Raw genomic sequence first — 19,387 nt, forward strand, 5'->3', positions numbered from 1 at the left:
GTTTCTCTTTCTCCAGAAAAGGATTCCAGGACAGCTGTGCCGTTTACACACCTTGGCTAGCTTTTACTTGTAATTCAGATTTTTTTACTGAAGCATCATCATGACGAGCCTAAATTAATGTGAATGATGTGGCTCATATACAGTGTTGGGCAAGTTACTTTGAAAAAGTAATTGATTACAGTTACTAGTTACTGCTTCAAAAAAGTATCTAAGTTAGTAACTGAGTTACAAGATTCTAAAAGTAATTAATTACTTGAAAAGTAACTACTGCGTTACTTTAAAAAAAAAAAGTTTAACCATGGGGTCTAGGGTATAATTGGCCATTTTTAACTACTTTTGATGTTTCCTCTACATTTCACCTTTAAAAACAATTTACTTTCCCTTGTTTGGTATCATTCTTTTCAGCACAACCTCAGGTGTCTGAATTTACAGTTCTGTTTTCATTTTGACATACTGTATTAACACAATTGATCTAAAATCAGAGAAAAAAACATAAAATCAGAGTAGAAAAGTTATATTTTTTACTCTAACAACCACAAACATGTTTATTGAATCATATTTCATAACTTTGAATGCAAAAATAAATTGTCAATTTCAAAATCATATGCACAAGTTTTGCGAACAACAAAGTTATTTGCAGCCATTTACCTTTTACCCCCTTTTTTATAACCATTTCAAACTATTTACAGAACAATCAGGTGTTCTGGATTCAATAAGATGCCGCACAAATTATTTGTACCACTACAAATATTAATTTCTGTCCACTATAAAGGAGAACATCACAGCCTGATACCTGCAGGTCTGACAGCAGGCGTATCCCTCTCCTGTTTCTACCTGGAGAGAGCAGTCGCCTCATTGTTCTGACACACAACACAAAACTATCCACAACACTACACACTAACTACACAAGACAACACATTAACTACACACTCCAAACACGCAAAACATCACAAATCGCTCACATCTCAAAACTGGCTCTCTCTCTTTTTCTGCTTTCTCTCTCTCTTGCCGTTGCTCCTAAAACTTCCCCCTCTTCCTAAACAACCAAATGTCAGGTTACCATATCATTTTTGATTGGTCGACATGGTGCATTTTCCACCAACACGAAAGGTGGAGGGGGGTCATAAGCACAGACTGCATGCAAGCCTTATCTTTAGAAGTTAAATGTGGCGAAACTATTGAGGAAAAAACGCCGCGTATATATATTGTTTATCATGACTCTGGTTATCACCTTGTTGCTTTGTCATCTTAAAGTGGTCGTGTGATTGGCTTACCACGACTACTTTATTCTTCCTCAGCCAAACAACAGCACTCATGCGATTGTTTTGCCCCCTTAGCTTCAGGTGTTGTGCCAAAAAGTGATCGTTGGGCAGACAGTGATTACCGTCCGCGTGAGCGCGCAGCTGCTTAAAGCTGTAGCGTCCAGATTACTCACGTAGACAGCTAATTCCGTTCAACTGATATAAGATGCGGTAAGCTGAACACAGCTGCAACCGCAACCGCACCGCATTTTCTTGTTAGTAACAGTAACGGAGTTGTAACAATAGAAATAGTAATTAGTTAGATTACTTGTTACTGATAAAAGTAACGCTGTTAATAACGCCATTACTTGTAATCGTTTGTATCGTTTGGGGTGGATTTTAAGGGTGTACTGCAGCTGTCTTTCTTTTTCCTTCAGACACCAAAAATGCTTCCCGTACAGCAGCCAATAGTATGTTTGAATAGTTAAATGGACTGGCACTCATAAAGCGCTTAGTGCTTTCTACTACGAGTCTCATTCACCCATTCGTACTGCAGTTTTTTTTTCATTCCTAAGTGCTTTTTATCGAATATTCACACAACACATGACCCACGCTTCATCCATCCATCCATGGTTGGGACTTTGAAATACCAACACACTAGGGATGGACAATATATTGATATTTCAAAGAAATTAGGAAGGAATATTTATGATAATATACAAAAAAATCCTATCAGTTCTTAAATACTAAATAAAAAAATTCCATTCAATTTGTAAATTATTCAGAGGGCATCAAATCGCAACAAGTCACCTCAATGTGGTTTATATTGTAAGGTAAAGCCTCTACAAACATACAGAGAAGCAGACGACCCCCTATCAGCAAGCACTTGGTAACAGTGGGAAGGAAAAACTCCATTGCAACAGGAAGAAAGCTCCAGCAAAACCAGCTGTGACTGGTTGGGGTTTTTTTTTAGCTAATTTCCATCAAAGGCTGAGATGTTGCTCTAACTGGGCAGAGTGCCTGTGCTTATTTCAGTGTTGTGCCACTGATATCATGGTATGACACTGTTATATGATGTATAAAATGTATGTAATTGTATAAAAATGCACCTCACATAATGTCATAGTAGTAAAAAGTGTTGTAGATTAAGTGTCTGGAGCAGTCTCTTTGGCACTGAGTTTCCGGTTCACGGTGATTCCTCATATATGTGCCGACCTCATTGTGTGAAACTGTGGCCATATTTAACAGGGTTGGCACTGACTGCAAATGTGGCAACGTTTGTTTTGCAAAACTTTGATCCAAGATGAGCAAATATTTCAAATAGTGCTCTGAGTCAGAAATATCATCTGCACGTTATTAATAGGAAAGAAACTGAATTTATATCCAGCGTGCAGAGTCTAAGCCATAGCTCCAAAGGCGAGGAAGGTCTTTATCAAACTGCAATGCCAGTGTTAGCATTAAATAATAACAGCCTCCTTCTCTGAGGCTGTATTTCTTTGTTGATGGGAAAGCCAAGCCTGACGTTCATGAGGCGATATCGAACAGTGCTGTTTTTCACACAAAGAACAGTGAGCGAGGGAGAGACAGAGAGAAAGCTGGTGCCCAGCAAAGTGGCCTCTGGGCTTCTATGCAGCAACGAAACCCCAGAGATCTGTCAATAACAGGCAGGTTGTTGTTGGCTGTTGTTGTTGGATCAATCCAGGCCCCGAGCATTGCTTCACTTCTAATTGCCATGTGCACTGACAACACAGCACATGCTCTTTACTTTCATGTGTGCCAAAGTCTTCGTGGTGCTTCTCAGTGTTTTCTAGACCGTGGTCTGACTGCTTTACAGTTTTGCTGTCACTTTTTTTGTTAGGTTTAATTTAAAAAATTCGAGTCGAGCTGCGTTTTGCTTTTATTTCGGTACGCACGGCTGGCCGCTTAAAGAGAGATGGCGAAACATCAAGAGACGTGCAGCAGCACGCTTAAAAAATCAACCGCCGCCACCTGCTGTTAATTGATTAGCTGAAAGCGAACCCATACATTATTCAATTTTGCATAATTTACAGTTCATATAGAGCTTTTTACATCAGGCGTTTCAACATCATGCGCCTCGCTGCATCACGTGACTCACTTCCCACAGGGAGGTTTGTTTTTGCCCAGTGTGAGATGCTGTCTGAGTGGGAGTGGAAGCTGCTTAAATGGACTGGGTGCTCTTTCCCCAGTAATAAACTGACAAGAATACCTCTTACTGCATTTGTGTCATTGAGAAGCACACAGTAAGGAGTTTAGATCCTTTACCAGTCGAGCCTACGTGCAGACCAACGCTGACGATATCTGTGACAGTCCAGAGAGCAGAGCGGCCCGAGGCCGTGCTCTGTTTTAGAGGCGTTTGCAGCTTTAAGTAGATCCACCTACACCCGTCACATTTACATTTTCTCACGGCTGTTCAGAGCCGCTCTCAACAGTGCTGTAAACTTTAGCAGAAGTAGAACAAGCGGGTCTTAAAGAGATGTGGCTCATGCAGGTGCTTTATATGTGAACCACGTGAATGATCTTTTTGTTCGTACAGATTGTTAGAATTTGTTTTTTATTTCATTTAACCAGGATAGAAACTCATTAACGATGTGGATCATATCATACACATTTGTAACATTTTTGAGGCAAATTTCTCTTCATACAGAAACAACCAAAATGTGCAAACTTCACTGTGCATAAAGAATGAGTACATTAGTAAAAGCTGATGGCGTGCAGGTGAAGCGGCTCTTTAGTGTTCGTTGATCCTGCAGCTGATTCCAGGCGAAGGAGCTGCAAATCTGAACGCTTTTTCCAAACTCAGTGCAGTCTGTCACTCAGCAGAATACAAATTCTCCCAAATCCAGTCCGGGCGAATTATGTCAGCACCTCGCTGTTTGTCCTCTCCTCAGTTGTTTTCAAATGGCAGCCACTGTCAACAGCTGCAGCAGGGGGCTCGTCTCCTGTCTCCTATACCCTGGTGCTCGAAAGCCCCCAGAAACACCAATCAATGAATGAACCACTTACTGTGGTATTCAGAGAACAAAGTAATGTCTAGTATTCTGCTGGAATGGAAGGAGCACAAAGTCCAGGTCTTTAATGGGGCGAGGAGCGCGAGGGCTGATGGAGCCGTGTGTTAGATTCTTGTTTTTGTTATGTGGCTTTTTAAAAGCCCAGATGAGCTGCCTCATTCCTCTCCACTGACTTCATGACAGGTAACACAGAGACAATCGCTTCCCCGTACAGCCTTCCAGCTCACGTATCCTTGAGAATGTTCTGTACTCCAGCCTGCACTGCACAGTCAGTGCCGTGAATGTCCTGCAGAGCTCACCTGAGCTGTAAGGTGCGAGCTCACCCCTGTATTTCCCTGCACATGTTTTTACTGAATTAAGTTGATGTGCGAGGCGGGGTGGCTTTTACTTCCGAAGGAAACGGCTTTCATCGCTCGTATTTGCCATGGAAGGTGGCAGATTGCAAATGAAACATCGCCAAACACGTACACCAGCGAGGAGGCGATTGAGCCCGTTTTATGCAAATATGAGTGGATGTTGCTGGGTGAGTGAGCAGAGAAAAGCCCCGCTGGGATGTTATCTGTGAAGTGTGTCATGTGAATGCATTTACTTTTAAGAATGGAGGCCAAGCCCGTGAGCCTTGTGGGGTAACATAAAGAAATGAGGCCGTCAGCCAGAACACATCATCTTTGACCGCCTGCCCGGGTGATTCAGGTCGAGCGAACTACAGCTCTTTAATTTGTGTCTCTGCGCTATTGTTTAATAAGGCTAAAGGCCCTCTTTTTTTCCACATGTGACACTGTTGAATGATCTGGTCGCTAAATTGACTGCACTTAGCGCTCTTCTTCTCTTCTAATTTCCTCTCTTCTGCCCCCACTTTGCTCCAATCCCTTGTCATCTGTCTCACCATTGTTATCAGTGTCTGCACTCATGAGCTGACCACCTCCTTTCACTCCCCTGCCTTGTGACTTTAAGTTGAGAAGTGTCTCTGCACACACAAAGCTGCTGTATGCCTCTCCACACAACCCTCTGCTCTTGCCATCTTCCCTTCCTCTTTCTTTCTGCCCTTCAGCTTTCAAAGCTCATTCTATAAAAACCCGTCCTGTGAAACTCATCCAGCATCCCACAGCTACTCACCCGCATCCAGTCACCGGAACCAAATCTACTTCAGCACAAACACACGCCAAACCATCAGAGCACGGAGGTGGCAGAGACCTGAGGTTGACGAGGGAGGGAGGGAAAAAGAAGAGGGCAATAAGATGTCAGGCGGATGGGTAAAAGTGAGCTATCTTCACCCGGCCTCTTCTAAATAAGCCATCCATTCTTTAGTATTTTAAATCCCATCAGTCTAACCCCGTGGGGTGGGAGGGTGCATTAAAATGTAGGAGCGAAAAGACAGACATGATTTGTTGTGATGGGACGAGAGCTCGAGCGAGAACAGGAGGAGAAGTAGAGGAATGCGAGATAAATACAATGAGGTGCAGGTTTGATTCGAGCAAAGACAGATTGGAGAGAATAGATGCAGATAGAGGCGGAGACGGAAACACGGGGAGTAAGAACAAGAGAGATAGACGTATACGGCTGAGCTGGCAGCCTCCTCCGCCGATTAACATGCTCCTCAGACATGGTGAGGGGGATCAAACTTGCACAAAGCCAGGCCTTGGAGTTATGCCTGCAATGCAATGAAAATGCATGTGTGTGTGCGCGTGTGTTTATTTCTGTTTGTTTGTTTTGAGTTTGGAGCTGCTCCTCGACACACACAGAGCAGTGTGTCTTTGTTCACAGCTGCCTTGTGTGCACAGTCGTCAGCTGGAGACGACTGTTGATTGACATCACGGTGTGTGTGTGTGTGTGTGTGTGTGTGTGTGTGTGTGTGTGTGTGTGTGTGTGTGTGAGGTGTGACATTCAAAGCAACAGGGAAGGCCAGAGCAGAAAGTGGAACCCAGAGTTACTGTAGTGCATGAACTCACACTGGAATTTCTGGCTGATCGGTGGAGGGAGAGGACAAAGGAGGTGAGGAGAGGCGGTCAGAAGGAGGAGGAAGGAGATGCGTGTGTGAGTCCAATCCTGGAGAACGAGTGTATGCTGATTTTGCGCACAGGGACATGCGTGTGTGCAAGTGTCAATGTGAAATCAAAAGCTGAGGACTTGCAGGTACACTTCTTTTTTATATCTTTACTGGTGCCAGGCCTGATCTGTCAGCCGTCTGCTGAGAGAAGATACTCTGCAGTGCGTCCCTGTCTCTTAGAAGCTGTTTATGATGGGGGCGTTCACAGCGGCGCCTTTGACGAGATGATTTCCTGCAACATTTGCAAAAGAAAAAAAAAATAATCTGGACACAGTTGAGGGAACATTATTCTTGGATGTTATAGCGTGTGGCTTGTATAGCTGCTCTGCTCGCTGAATTATTTCATCATTAACTCTAGCATTCATCCTTGAAAGCAAACAGTGCAGGCTTCCTGCACAGGGCAAGGACGTATGCTAGAGAGGTCTAAGATTCTTGCGATTTGTCTTTCTTCACAGACCACCGTGTTTCTCGTCTTTTGTCCTTTCTCACACGGTTTGTCATCCAATGCGTGTGATTAGTTGTCGTGTTACTCTGTACATCACGACTGTGCAAACCAGAGTTTAAAGTTACGGGGGATCTTTTTCTCTCAGAGCTCGAGATGTCTGTCCTCGTGTATCTGTAAGACACCACTTTCAGCGTTTGTTGTTTCTGTGACTTCAGGAATTCAACGCTTGCAGCAGCATCGTTTATGAAAAGCACGCTTTCAAATAATTGTTACTGTGCAAAAAAGTGAGGATTGTCCTCCATTTAAAGTGTCCTGCTTTGTTCCTGCCGTGTGACCCTACTCGCCCCCTGACAGTCGCTTGTTGCCATTACGATAAATCCAGCTCTCCTGATTCAAAAGCAGAAAGGCCGAGCAGTCTCCAGATGGGAGCATGCTGCCCCGTCGAGTTACTTCTGTGTGTTTGTGTAGGATAATACATGTCCTTTGTGGGGTTTTTTCCAGAATAATCACATCAAGCCGGGTCCTGTCATGCTGCAGAACCTCTTATTGCCATTAGCGAGGTTTCTGTATTTTGTTCTAACCATGTTGGAGATTATCGCCACTTATGTTTTTTCTTTACTGACTTTATGGAGCCACGAGTCCTGATGGATGCAGTTACTTTTAGACTCCCACCGGTCTGAGAGTGTGTTTTCTTTTCATTTTTACTGCAGTATAGCTGGGTTTCTCCTACATGGATGTTTGAGTTTGATTTATGGCCTTGGCCCCTGATCTCTGCCCTGCTAATGATGGCTGTAAACTGGTGGGAAGCCAAAAGGTCAGGGCTATCCCTGCTGTTGTGATGTGACACCACGTTTCTCCGTGTTTTATGCGTCGCTGTTTCGATGTCCACCATGGCGAGAGGTGCTCAGACGCAAAAAGGTGTGCTGAGCACGGAGAGGTAACACGCTGGATGGAAAATAGAAGAATAAAAGCGTTATCTCTGCGGATTTCGTTGGAGAGTCCTCCTGAAACGCAAACCTATAATTAACCCGCAGACGTCGGCAGCCAGCCAGCGCTGCAAATTCTTTGTTCTGCTCCTTCTAGATTGTGACTGTCTCCTGATGTCTTCACAGCTGTAATTTTGAGGACTGTGAAGGTTAATGACAGCGACACAACTCTGGGGAGAGCTCAGAAAAACTCAAAGATATCCATTCATCAACAATAAGCTATTACAAGTATTACATTTGTGCGCCGTCATGCGGTCTTTCATCGAGCTCCTTCTCACCCGTTAATAGGAGCACATCCACGTGTAAGAGGAAAGAGTCAAAGATTATCTTATTCCAGCTCCAACCTTTAAATCCTTTGAAATTATACATCTATTAGACACACAAAGGAGATACTGTACTAACCACGGGAGTAGTCAGGTAGCAGAGACAGAGGAGACATTCTCATGATTCGAGTCTGATAAAAGAGGAGTGTTAAAGAAACGTTTTGTCCTTCTGCTCATGCTGCACATATTTCTCACCACATAAATCTTTGCCGTTTTGTCAGCACATGGGAAAATCAGTGTTCTGTGGAAAAAGGTCACTCTTCATTTTTCATTGACTCTGTACACCGCCCCCCCCCCTTTCTCTCTTCTTTAACCACTTGACTCTCTTCCTCTCTTCCTTTAAAAGTGTGTGATTTTTGTCTTTCTTACGGCTCTGGGATTTCATGCTGATGCAAATTTCTAGTAAACAGACCGCGGGTCACTCAAGTCCCAAGAAGAAGTTGTGCGTGTTTCACTGCAGAGGAGGGAACTCCGACATAATGTTTACATTAGCCCTGGAAGAGAAAGAGGAGGCAAGACAGTGGCCGGGCTCGGAGGAGGCACAATGCCCAAAGGAGGTGTGTTTTGTTGTGTGCATGTCATCTAAAGTGTACGGCGTACGTGCTGTATGTCAGCATGGTAGAGAGGGAATCGCCGTCTTGAGCGAGCACAGCAGATTTAAGGTGCATTTCCCAAAAGAGCAAGAACATAATGTACGAGGTTTTATTCTGGCAGAGACTCGGAGAACAACCAAACGCGGTTTAAACACAACACAGTTTAAAGAGAAAAACAACCACGGGGAAAACAAATGTTTCCAATCTGTTATTTACACTGTTGATGTTGGAGCCCGTTGAATATTCAGTAAAATAAAATTAAAAAACAGATCGAAACACAACTGCTTTTGATTTAAGTCTTGTAAAAATGAGCTTGCACCCGATTGGCCGAATGCTACTGTGTTGAAAAAGTCCAATATTAATCATGTCTGTAATTAATCAGAAGCCCAATGAGGGAAATAAGAGCTCCGGGAGCAGGTGTGATGCTTTTACGTTTCTGTTTTCTTATCAGGAATCAGCCGCTGCAGGAATTTTGCAGCCATAATAGAGCAGGAGTTCATCATCCCACCATCCTTAAACATTTGGTGCCTAAAGGATAATTCTGACGTCCACTCTTTGATTTCATGCTGTTTTAGTTATCTGACCTTAGCTGTACTACCCTTAAATAGTTTTTTCATGATCTTTCCTTTAGCATTAATCAGGTATGCCCACATCTATCAAACACAACACATAAATGCATACACTTAAATGAAACAGAGAAGAAGAAGTGAAGGCACTGCAGGGTCCTGGCAGAAAAGTGCAGAAGAAAATGAAAAGCAAAAACCAAAATTACAGGCTACGCGAGCAGATAAGAAAGCAGAAGGACTGACATTTAAATAAAGGAAGGGCTGGAATTAAAATACACAGGAAACTTATTAGGGAACAACATGCAGGTGAAATTAATCAAAGAGGCCAGACAATCACAAAGGCAGGAATAAGACGAAACACAAGAAAGTGAACAGGAAGTAACTATAAAAGAGGAACAAGCAAGCGAATAAAGAGACAAAGAGTCATAATCACATTTGGGAAATGTAATGAGTAAGAAACACGGGGGGCTGGGTCTTACAAAACCCTGCAACAGGAAGAAAAACAGGGCCACAAAAGCCAACATTTTGAGGCTTTGCCATAAAACATAAGGTTGCAATCAACAATACCGCTCAGATTTATGACCTTTGTGTGTTTCTAGAGAAGTTTCCTGTCACGTTTTAAGCTTGGCCCTAATAACAAGCGTTTTGTCTTTGATTTGCAGGAAGTTGTTCGTCTAGTTAATTATGTCTTCAATACACTGAATCACTGACTTTAAAAGGTCGGGGTCTCAGGGGTACACAGATTAATATAACAGTCTGATAATCCATTAGCATGTTTATGGTACGTTAGCACATGTTTTTCCAGTATGTTACTTAGATGTGCACGTTAAGAGATAAAGAAAGATGTCATCGCTTGAGATGAGTTGAAAACCAGAAAAGTGCAGAGCCATAAGTTCTTCCCACTAGTCTGCTTTTGGCTCAGGGTGAAGATAAATCTGGCGACGCTCATCCTCTCTTTGTCTCTCTCATTCCGCACATTCTTTGGCTTCGCCGTCTGTATTTCCGGTGTGACTCCTCGTCTCCGTTTGAATGCCTCGCTTGTTTCTCTTTCACCTCTGGTTCCCTTCATCGCTCCCTGCGGTGCCTTATTTTTGTCTTCTTCTTTGTCCTGCCTTGTCCTCTCTGTTCTCCAGCCTCATTTTGTTTCATTGCAGTTCGTTTCCATCTTTGCCTTAAACCCTCCCTCCTGAGCCTCCGTTCTCACGTCTTATTTTTCATTCCCTTACTTCCACACAACCCCGCTGCTTATTGAATCCTGACTGAAGGAGATCCAAGCAGCATCGGGCTATCACCTGTCATTGATTGTGCACACTCCATAAAGCAGCCTCTCCTCTTTCACTAATATGACAATTAGGCCGGCCCCTGGGAAATCTATGAGATATATTTAAGTAGAACATTCACAAAATACTCTGCTGCATGCTTTATATCCCTTTCCATGTAGCAGCAGCCTCATGTACAAAACTCTGAAGGTCAACCTGGTGTAGCTCGCCCTGAGGCGAAGGAGTACTTCTTGGAACATTAATTCCTCTTTCAAAGTCTCTTTCCATGTGTGTGTCTCCTCTAACACAAGTTAAAGCCTTCAGGTTTTTGTTGTCTCCACTGAGTTACATCTGCAGACCTTTATTCACAATGAAAACAAGCTTCTGGCACTGGTAGCGCTAGTGTTAGCTTTAGCGCTAACACGAGGGCAGCAGCTTGCAAATAGAAAAAGTTGTTCACAAGCAGAGCAGAAGAAAGTGAGCGTTTATATGGAGTAGTGTTCCTGTCCACCTTCAAGTACATCCACTATTCACCCCTTGCTTTTGTTCTCCACTAACTCCTTACAGTAAGTAAAAATCTGGCTTTTCAGCTGCCTGCTGGTATTTGGTGCTAAGCGGCGAGTGTATAAAGTCTCCAGTTTGTTGATGGAAGCAATGAAACTGAAATACCATACAAGCGCGCAGCTAGGTTATACTTTGTGGGTCAGTTACTGAGCGTTTGCCGTGCATCACATGTCAAAGTAATCACATGAACTATTGCTATTACAGGAAAAATACACACATTACCTGCAAACACCACATTTTTGTCAAAAAGAAAAATTTGCCTCATAAAATGGTAATAATAGGATTTGAGTCGAAATAGATCGCATTTGTGTTCCTTCTTCCTCTGCAGGCTTTTCAATGCGACCAGTGTGAAAAAGGATTATATTACAGACTACTGCTTGAGTACTGTTTGATACCCCAGCATAATACTCAAAACCCTCCCTGTTAAATATTTCAATCATAAATACCCAAACCACCACCGCTGTGTTCCCATTAATACCGCTCCATTTCATTACCATTTTCGCTATATCTAGGACACGCATAATCTCGGGTTTCTTTCAACTCTTCATCCAAATTTTTAGCGCGAGTACCTCACAGCTGTGCGATAGAAGCACAATGAGAACATGCACATCATCAAGACTGGGGTTAAGGCAGCGCGGGAGAGAAGCGAGAGCATAACGAGATGGTAAAGGGAAGAAGAAAAGTTGGACCGAGGAGAGGAGGAAGCGAGAGCCATGGCAACGGTAATAAGTGACAAAAGCATTTCAGAGCATATTAGCGTCTTCATTTGATGAGGAGGTGTTCTATTTGCATGCAAAGTACCCAGACCCCTGCAGCAGAGGGTCAGTATCTATCTATAACCAGCATCCAACTCGACACTCCCCGTCTGAGTGTTTCCTCTTCTCTTTCAAGTCTGTGTTCTTGAGTCCTTATCAGATCGGCATTAGTCTTCATTAGGGCTTTGCTTAAGACTGTAGATATCATTGATTGGCTGGTGATTTGTTATATAAGTCGGCCACAGAGGAAATCATTCTGGGTCGGCGTTGATGAGCTCCGGGGAGATACCTAAACACTACACCCACCACCCCGTCCCCACCTTTTTGACAGCTTGAAAATGACCTGCCTAAAAACCCAATCGAATCGGTCTGAGACGGCGTCTGAGTCGCACAGACCAACGACTCTGTGGAAACTCGGCTGTGCTGCTGAGTTGAGAGCACTCGGACTTACTGTAAGCTTGACCAGCTAATGTTTGCGTTTTTCCTCCACAGTTGTCATTTGCTATCTGTGTTAACTACTTGGCAGCCAAGAAGGGCTTTTGGGATTGTTCCCACAATCCAGCTCAGTCCCTGTATTTATTTATGTGTCACAACATTGGAACAGTACCCCCGCGGTGCAAGAGCTGACAATTTTCCACTGACAGTGTAGTTTGGGGTTTTTTTGTAATCCAGGGAGTCCACACGATGTGCCAACTGCAATATGACTTCAGTGACATCTACTGCCATTTTAATTTTAAACACAGAGCGCTATAGCACCCTGGGGTTGAATGTTTCGGATTAGTGTCTCCTACAAATGGCAAAATGTATATGTGACTTGTAGTATGCTTGGTTCAATGATAATGGCATAGCACTGTACAGCTTGCATCATGCAGCGATGCTGCTGAATGGACTGGCTGTTGCCATTTGTCATAATTACAGAGATGCTTTGGCTCAGAACCATTTGCATGTACACACACACACACACACACTTACTTGGTTTAATACTGGTGTACCTACTTATTCTGCTGTCCAATGAAATTGTATAGCCCTGGGTGTCTAATTATACTAATCGAATGCATACCGCCTGGCATTTATTCATACATTATTAATAGCAGAAACAATAGAATCTCTGATTGGATATACTGGCTTCCTGACTTCTCATCTTCTCCCTGTTTCTTACTCTTTCCCACTTATCTCCCACTCCATCTCTCTCTTTCTCTCTACCCCATGACCTCTTTTCTTCTCCCTCTGACTCTTTTCCCCTTCGTCTCCCGTAATTTGCTTGTGGGTGTTGAGTAATTAGCATTCCTTTCACTTTTATTCTGATGTCAGTGCGGGGAATTTGAGAAATGTCCCATAAAGATTATATGTCCCGATAAGGTTATGTCTGAGACTCCATTAAAGAGATGAGCTGCACAATGGCTGCTTGTATCCTTCGGGAAAAAGAGGGCGTGTGTAGGAGAGAGACTGACGGTGACTACAGACCGAGGCTCGTGCAGCCTTTTCTCTTTCATTAACACAAACATTACAGCGAACTAACTGCTGGTTAGTTTTACCAAAACCTCCACAACCTCGTGTACTGTGTTGTCCACTGAAATGCTGATGATGTTTAGGTCAGCGGTCCCCAACCTTTTTTGCGCCACGGACCGGTTTATGCCCGACAATATTTTCACAGACCGGCCTTTAAGGTGTCACGGATAAATACAACAAAATAAAACTAGTACTGGTACCGAAAAAAGGAAGATTTATTCATAACACACGTGAAAAGACCCAGGAAAACAGAGTTAACGATCAAAACGATAACAAAATAACACTGAAAACCGATAAAAACCCTGAAAAACCATATATTTCACACCTGAGTATCAACTCTCGCGGCCAGGTACCAAACGACTCACGGACCGTTCCGAGGCCCGGGGGTTGGGGACCGCTGGTTTAGGTTACCACATAGGTAGTCGCATGATTGTAGACCAACTTTTAGCAGCAGTAAGTTGCAGCGATGGTTTTCTGTGTGAATTTATCTCTCACATTATTGTGGAGGACATCTGGGAGATGCTTCTTCACAGCGTTGCTTCAGCTCGTTGAGGTTTGCAGCATTCGTTTATGCGCAGGTCCCTGAAGGTCCACCACCAGCGATTCTTTGTCAGCCGTTGTGTTTGAGGTTTGCTGCTGTGTGCTGGGATCTTTGTCCTGTTGATGACCCAGTTTAGTCCAAGCTTTAGCCTCGCATTTAACTCTAGAACTCCAGATATACAGAGGAGATCATTCACTTGAGTTTCATTTATATAGATCAGACCATCCCTCCACCACCGTGCTCACAGTCAGTATGAGGTGTTTGGTTTTCTCCAAATGTGCTGCTGTGCATCATGGACAAACAGGTCCACTCTGGTTTGTAGGTCCAAAGGACATCGTTCCAGAAGTCTTGCGTTTTGTACAACTCTAAGCCGTGCTGTCGTGCTTATTTTAGAGCAGGGGTAACAACTCCAGGCCTCAAGGGCTGGTGTCCTGCAGGTTTTAGACGGCACGATCTGATATCCTCGTGTCGGTGTTGGTCCCACATCATCATAATAAATGTTGTTCCAGGTTCAACATTGCAAGTGACCAATCACATTGTTGTGACGTCATACTTTTGCGACTTCGGAAAAAAACGCCGTAAAAAAAAAAATCTACTTAACTTGCGAGAAACCGCCTCTGTCCGCTGATCCAGCAATTTGAATTCTTTGCATTTCAGGATACTGTTCTTTAATAAACAGTAAACATTATACATATTGTCCTTGCAAAATTGGAATTTCATAAATTAATGAATCCCTTGCCTTGCAAAAGTATTACGTCACAACAATGTGATTGGAAGTGTTGGTCAAGTTACTTGAAAAAAGTAATCAGTAACTAATTACTGATTACTTCCCCAAAAAGTAATCCCGTTACTTTACTGATTACTTATTTTCAAAGGTAATTAATTACTTAGTTACTTAGTTACTTTTTAAATACACAATTTACAACCTGAATAGGTGATAAAGCGATAGATCTTTCAGCCCAATTCTACTTTTTCTGCATAATCCATCATACAAAATGTAATCAAATGGAAAAGTCTCTTTTTAAAACTTGTTTTATTAGTTTTAATCTTTTAACTTTATGCATCAAGCAAAAATTTAATTATATGCAACATTCTCTGACTGGAAGAAATTTGTTTAACATTTAAACCTATTTTCTGCACATTCCAGCACATAAAATATTTTTTTTTGTGTTTACACTCAGTCTTTCAAATAGATGCAAGTAAAACACAGCAGAAAATAAATAAAGTCAAAGACTAGCGGTCCTGTTGCTCTATTTTCACCTGTAAAGCAGGAGTGGGTAGGCGGAGGTTTACCCTGGTGCAGGTGTGCCGCAGCGGTCAGTGGAAGAATCCGCGAGTTTCTCTGTGAATTTCCCATTACGTCGTAGCTACTCGGTGCTTGCTTGGAAGTTTAGGGGTTTTTTCGCTGTAAAAAGAAGTTTTCTTCCCACGCACAACGGACACTAATGTTTTTGTCACTTTTTATGGAATCAAACTCAAAGTAAGGTCAGTACTTCCACGCTTTAAACGCTGCACGCTCATACTCTCTCCCGCACTCGATATATGATCCATTGTTGATCTGCACACAGCTGTTGTCACGAACGTCGCACTCGCTTACGTCACTGTCATGAGACATTCTCGCAAAAAAATCACGGTTTTAGTAACGCAGTAACGCAGCGTTCCTACGGGAAAGTAACGGTAATCTAATTACCGTTTTTGCAATAGTAATCCCTTACTTTACTCGTTACTTGAAAAAAGTAATCTGGATTACAGTAACGCTGTCCCATCTCTGGTGATTGGTCACTTGCAATGTTAAACCTGGAACAACATTTATTATGATGATGTGGCCACAACACCAACACGACGATATCAGATCATCCTTTTAGATCTCACCCTGGGTCAACACACCTGAATCAAATGACTAGTTCATTACCAGGCCTCTGGAGAACTTCAAGACATGTTGAGGAGGTAATTTAGCCATTTAAATAAGCTGTGTTGGATCAAGGACACATCTAAAACCTGCAGGACACCGGGCCTTGAGGCCTGGAGTTCCCCCACCCCTGTGTTAGACAGCAGAGTTTCTCTGGTAACCCTTCCAAATAAGCCACACTTGTTCAGTCTGTTTCTAATTGTACTGATGATGAATGTTAAGTTTAACAGGCTGACTGAGGCCTGTACAGTCTCAGACTGAGTTCTTATTTCTGAGTAGTGCACAGATGTCTCCTTCTAGGAAGACTGCGTTAACACATACAGACCAACAAACTGCAGACGCTGCTTTTATAGAGGTGCTCACACTTAATCAAGTGAATTTGATTAGCAGGGCTTTCTGTATCACATGACTGCAGGTTTTTGGAAATGTAGTATTTTTTTATTTGCTGGTGTTAGTGTATGCATCACATTTGTCATGATTGTGGTTTGAGGAGGTTTGTTTGGCACTGGCAGAGGGGAAGAGGTGATGCTCACGGTCACCTGAACTGAGGCGTGATGACTTTTTTAACAGGGAATGATGCACTCAAGTTACTCTAGTAAAAGTCAGCGATAAAAACATGGAGGTGGAAATGAGCATCACCGATGCCCTTTGATGGAAACAACAGCAGATATAACAACACTGTACAGTCAGCGTTACACCATGCGCGCCTGTGACCACAGGCAAATGTTAAAGCATTTTGCATAAAGAAATCCAGATTCAAATGTCAGGTGTTGTTAGATGTTGCAATTGTGCATGACTGTAAAAGAAAATGCTTTGTGTTTGCAGTGGTGGGGGTGGAGGGGACTGCCTCCCCGCGAGATTTTCAAAGCAAATGACGCCATGAGATAAGTGTGGAGCTGTGGGGCTTTGTAAATTGCCGTGTTTCTGTGGAATTCCTTTGAAAACACAATTTATTGCAAGGCAGGAAATTTACTATAATTACAGATGAGTCAGATCTTAAGACTATAACAACTTTATAAAGTTCTCTCTGGCAGCTCAGTCTCACAAACAGAGATGGGGGGGGGTAGCCAGCTCGTCATACCTTTTGAGGTTTGCGGTTTAAGTCGATATCAATTCTGAGTGCTTTCCTCCTTCAAGGCTAAGTGCTGGAGCCATCGTTTTGCAGATGGATTGTGTAGGCTAACTTCATTTGGGTATCATTTGTATTTCCACATGAATTACGTTCTAGACCTACAAGTCTCGGTGTTGCCCGGTGAAAAATGATTTGCGTCACTGGAAAGCATTTCATTTAAGTAAACCACCACTTCTCTTTCTCTCTGTCTCTCATACTGGATAATACGTGACGCGTATCGAGCCCGTCTCTCTCCCTTTATGCCCACAGAGGGTTTTATCGATCGGTGTATGGGACATACGTTGTCCTCTGTCTTTGACAGGATGTCAACCTCTCTTTTTCCTCTGATGTCTCTTTCCCGTAGGATTTGGATGTGTCATTGTGATGTGATGTTTGATGTGGTGATGCCACAGTGAGAGGTGGCTGACTGGACACTTCTCCTGGAGTGGATGACTTAATCCGTCACCCTGAGCAGATGTTTATCTCCCCTCCCGACAGGACGGAGACGCAGATGCTGTGTGAATACAAAGATGAACTCGAGAGAACTAGCCTGCTAGTGAATGTGTCTACCACAACTCACCCGAGTTCTCCCTTTTTCTATTTCCACAGACTCTGCAGTTGGGTTGCTATGGCAGCTGTGGCCCCTTCCTACTTCTTCCTGCTGTGTTGGCTGCTGCGAACGGCTAGCTCGGCTTTCCCGGAGGAACCAGGGCCCCTGAACTTCATCCCTACAGAAGGTTTGACCCCTCGCTTTCTCGCTCCTACTCCCTTTTCCTCCATTGCATTTCTCTCACCCACGACATGATGTGAAGTGTTGGGTTACAGCCAAATGCGCATGGTGATGAATGAGGGGGGGAGGCTACGGCGAAAGGTTAAGGTCACGATGGTGGCTGTGGAGATTTCACACAAAACGCGTTGAAGCGTGGGGTCACGCTCGGGAATGAGACCGAAGCCATGGAAGGGGCTCTCGCATTCGTGACTTTCCCACACATGAGCTCAGACCCTTGAGAGATACGGCCCCTCGAACGCTCAGACTCTGTGGCTCCGTATCGGCTCTGCAGTCTCTGGCTTAGCCCTGATCTAGATTGACTGCAGTTCAATAATATTGACCAGTGGTTTTCCAGCTAAGTCCAGGCCCTTCTTTGTATATCAATAATGAACAGCTGAGCGTAGACGTGTCTGACTACTGGGTGCTGCCTATTGGCTAGGCTGCAGTAGACCCAACAGCTGTGGTTTACAGCAGGTATAAGTGGAAACATAAGTCAGAGGCCCAATCACAGCGGGTCAGAGTGATGCAGAAACCGGAGCAAAGATAAGACATACAGGATAGGAATGAAGTAGAAGAAGAAAAATATAGAAATGAAAAGAAAAAAGCAGACTGTGCTGAGCACATGAAATAATATCAGATAGAAATATACCAGCTTTCCTTAGAAATCTGTGGTACAGCATGACTGGAAATGTTTTATTTCTTCCATCTTCCGTTCCCTTCCTCTTCCTCGATGTACAGCACTGATCATTTACCTTTCTGATATTTGTTTCTGTCTTTTTGAATTATCCGAATCAGCCGGCAGAACATGCATTGCCAAACTTGTCAACAAAAGGCTGCATGTAAATGAACAATCCATCAAAAGTGAATCTCAATCAGCCAACAAACAAAAACTTGTGAATATAATGACATATGAGGTGCAGATCAGACATCTTTCATTTTCAGATTATTTGTCTACGCTCCCCTCCATGTCTCGGTACATTTAAAGTAGCGCGTCAGCTGTGCTTTCAAATGCAGATCTCAAATGCTTTCTCCACTTCACCTTGAATACCTGTTACTGAGGCTGAACTGTCAAAACAAACTAACACAAAACCACTTTTATGCTGAGTACTTTTGGCAAAGATGGATGTCCGTTTCAGAGAAGCCATTCTGTTTGATTTTCTGACAGTGGTGAGAAGATACCCCGTGTTTCTGGGCCGACCGCACAAAACGTGGCTGAGACAAGAGCCTCTGCACGTCCAGAGGATCCTGCAGGTCAATCGGACGCTCTACATCGGAGCGAGGTACGCGACCCACACACACATGCAGACACACGTGTAGATGTACCGATCGGGCCTGTACCTGCTGCTAGGTGAGGTGAATAACTGGTTATGTCTTCATTGTGGCACCTGTTAGTGGGTGGATATATCAGGGAGCAGGTGAACGTTTTGTCCTCACAGTTGATGTTAGAAGCAGGAAGAATGAGCAAGTTTGAAAAAAGGCCAAACTGTGATGGCTATATGACTTGGAGCTTATAAACTGCAGGTCTTGCAGGGTCTTCTCGGTCCGTAGGGGTCAGTATCTTTTAAAAGTGGTTCAATGAAGGAACAGAGGTGAACGGTGCTCCTTGATCACTGTGGATAATGTGCTGAAAGCAAGAATCGTTCAGGAACGATTGAGGAGCACAACGTTGCTTTTGAGGTGTCGACTTGGCTTCTAAATTCCCCAGATCTCAGTCCGATCCATGGAGACTCCACCTCGCAA

The 19,387-nt window shown here is 43.5% G+C and overlaps 1 protein-coding gene across 3 annotated transcripts in view; it reads left to right on the forward strand.

The window, feature by feature from the left end:
* sema6bb (sema domain, transmembrane domain (TM), and cytoplasmic domain, (semaphorin) 6Bb) overlaps positions 1-19,387 on the forward strand; it is a 132,479-nt gene that overhangs the window by 39,625 nt on the left and 73,467 nt on the right. The window contains exons 1-3 of one of the 3 annotated variants that reach the window (XM_042217189.1): positions 1,311-6,262; positions 17,488-17,615; positions 18,813-18,927. In XM_042217189.1, the coding sequence (XP_042073123.1) occupies positions 6,210-6,262; positions 17,488-17,615; positions 18,813-18,927 (296 nt within the window). In that variant the 5' untranslated portion in view covers positions 1,311-6,209. The other 2 variants (XM_042217198.1, XM_005932475.3) reach the window with 2 other exon arrangements.

The sequence above is a fragment of the Haplochromis burtoni genome, unplaced genomic scaffold (genome assembly GCF_018398535.1).
Source record: "Haplochromis burtoni strain Fernald_Lab_line unplaced genomic scaffold, NCSU_Asbu1 Contig_13, whole genome shotgun sequence".
Lineage (NCBI taxonomy): Eukaryota > Metazoa > Chordata > Actinopteri > Cichliformes > Cichlidae > Haplochromis > Haplochromis burtoni.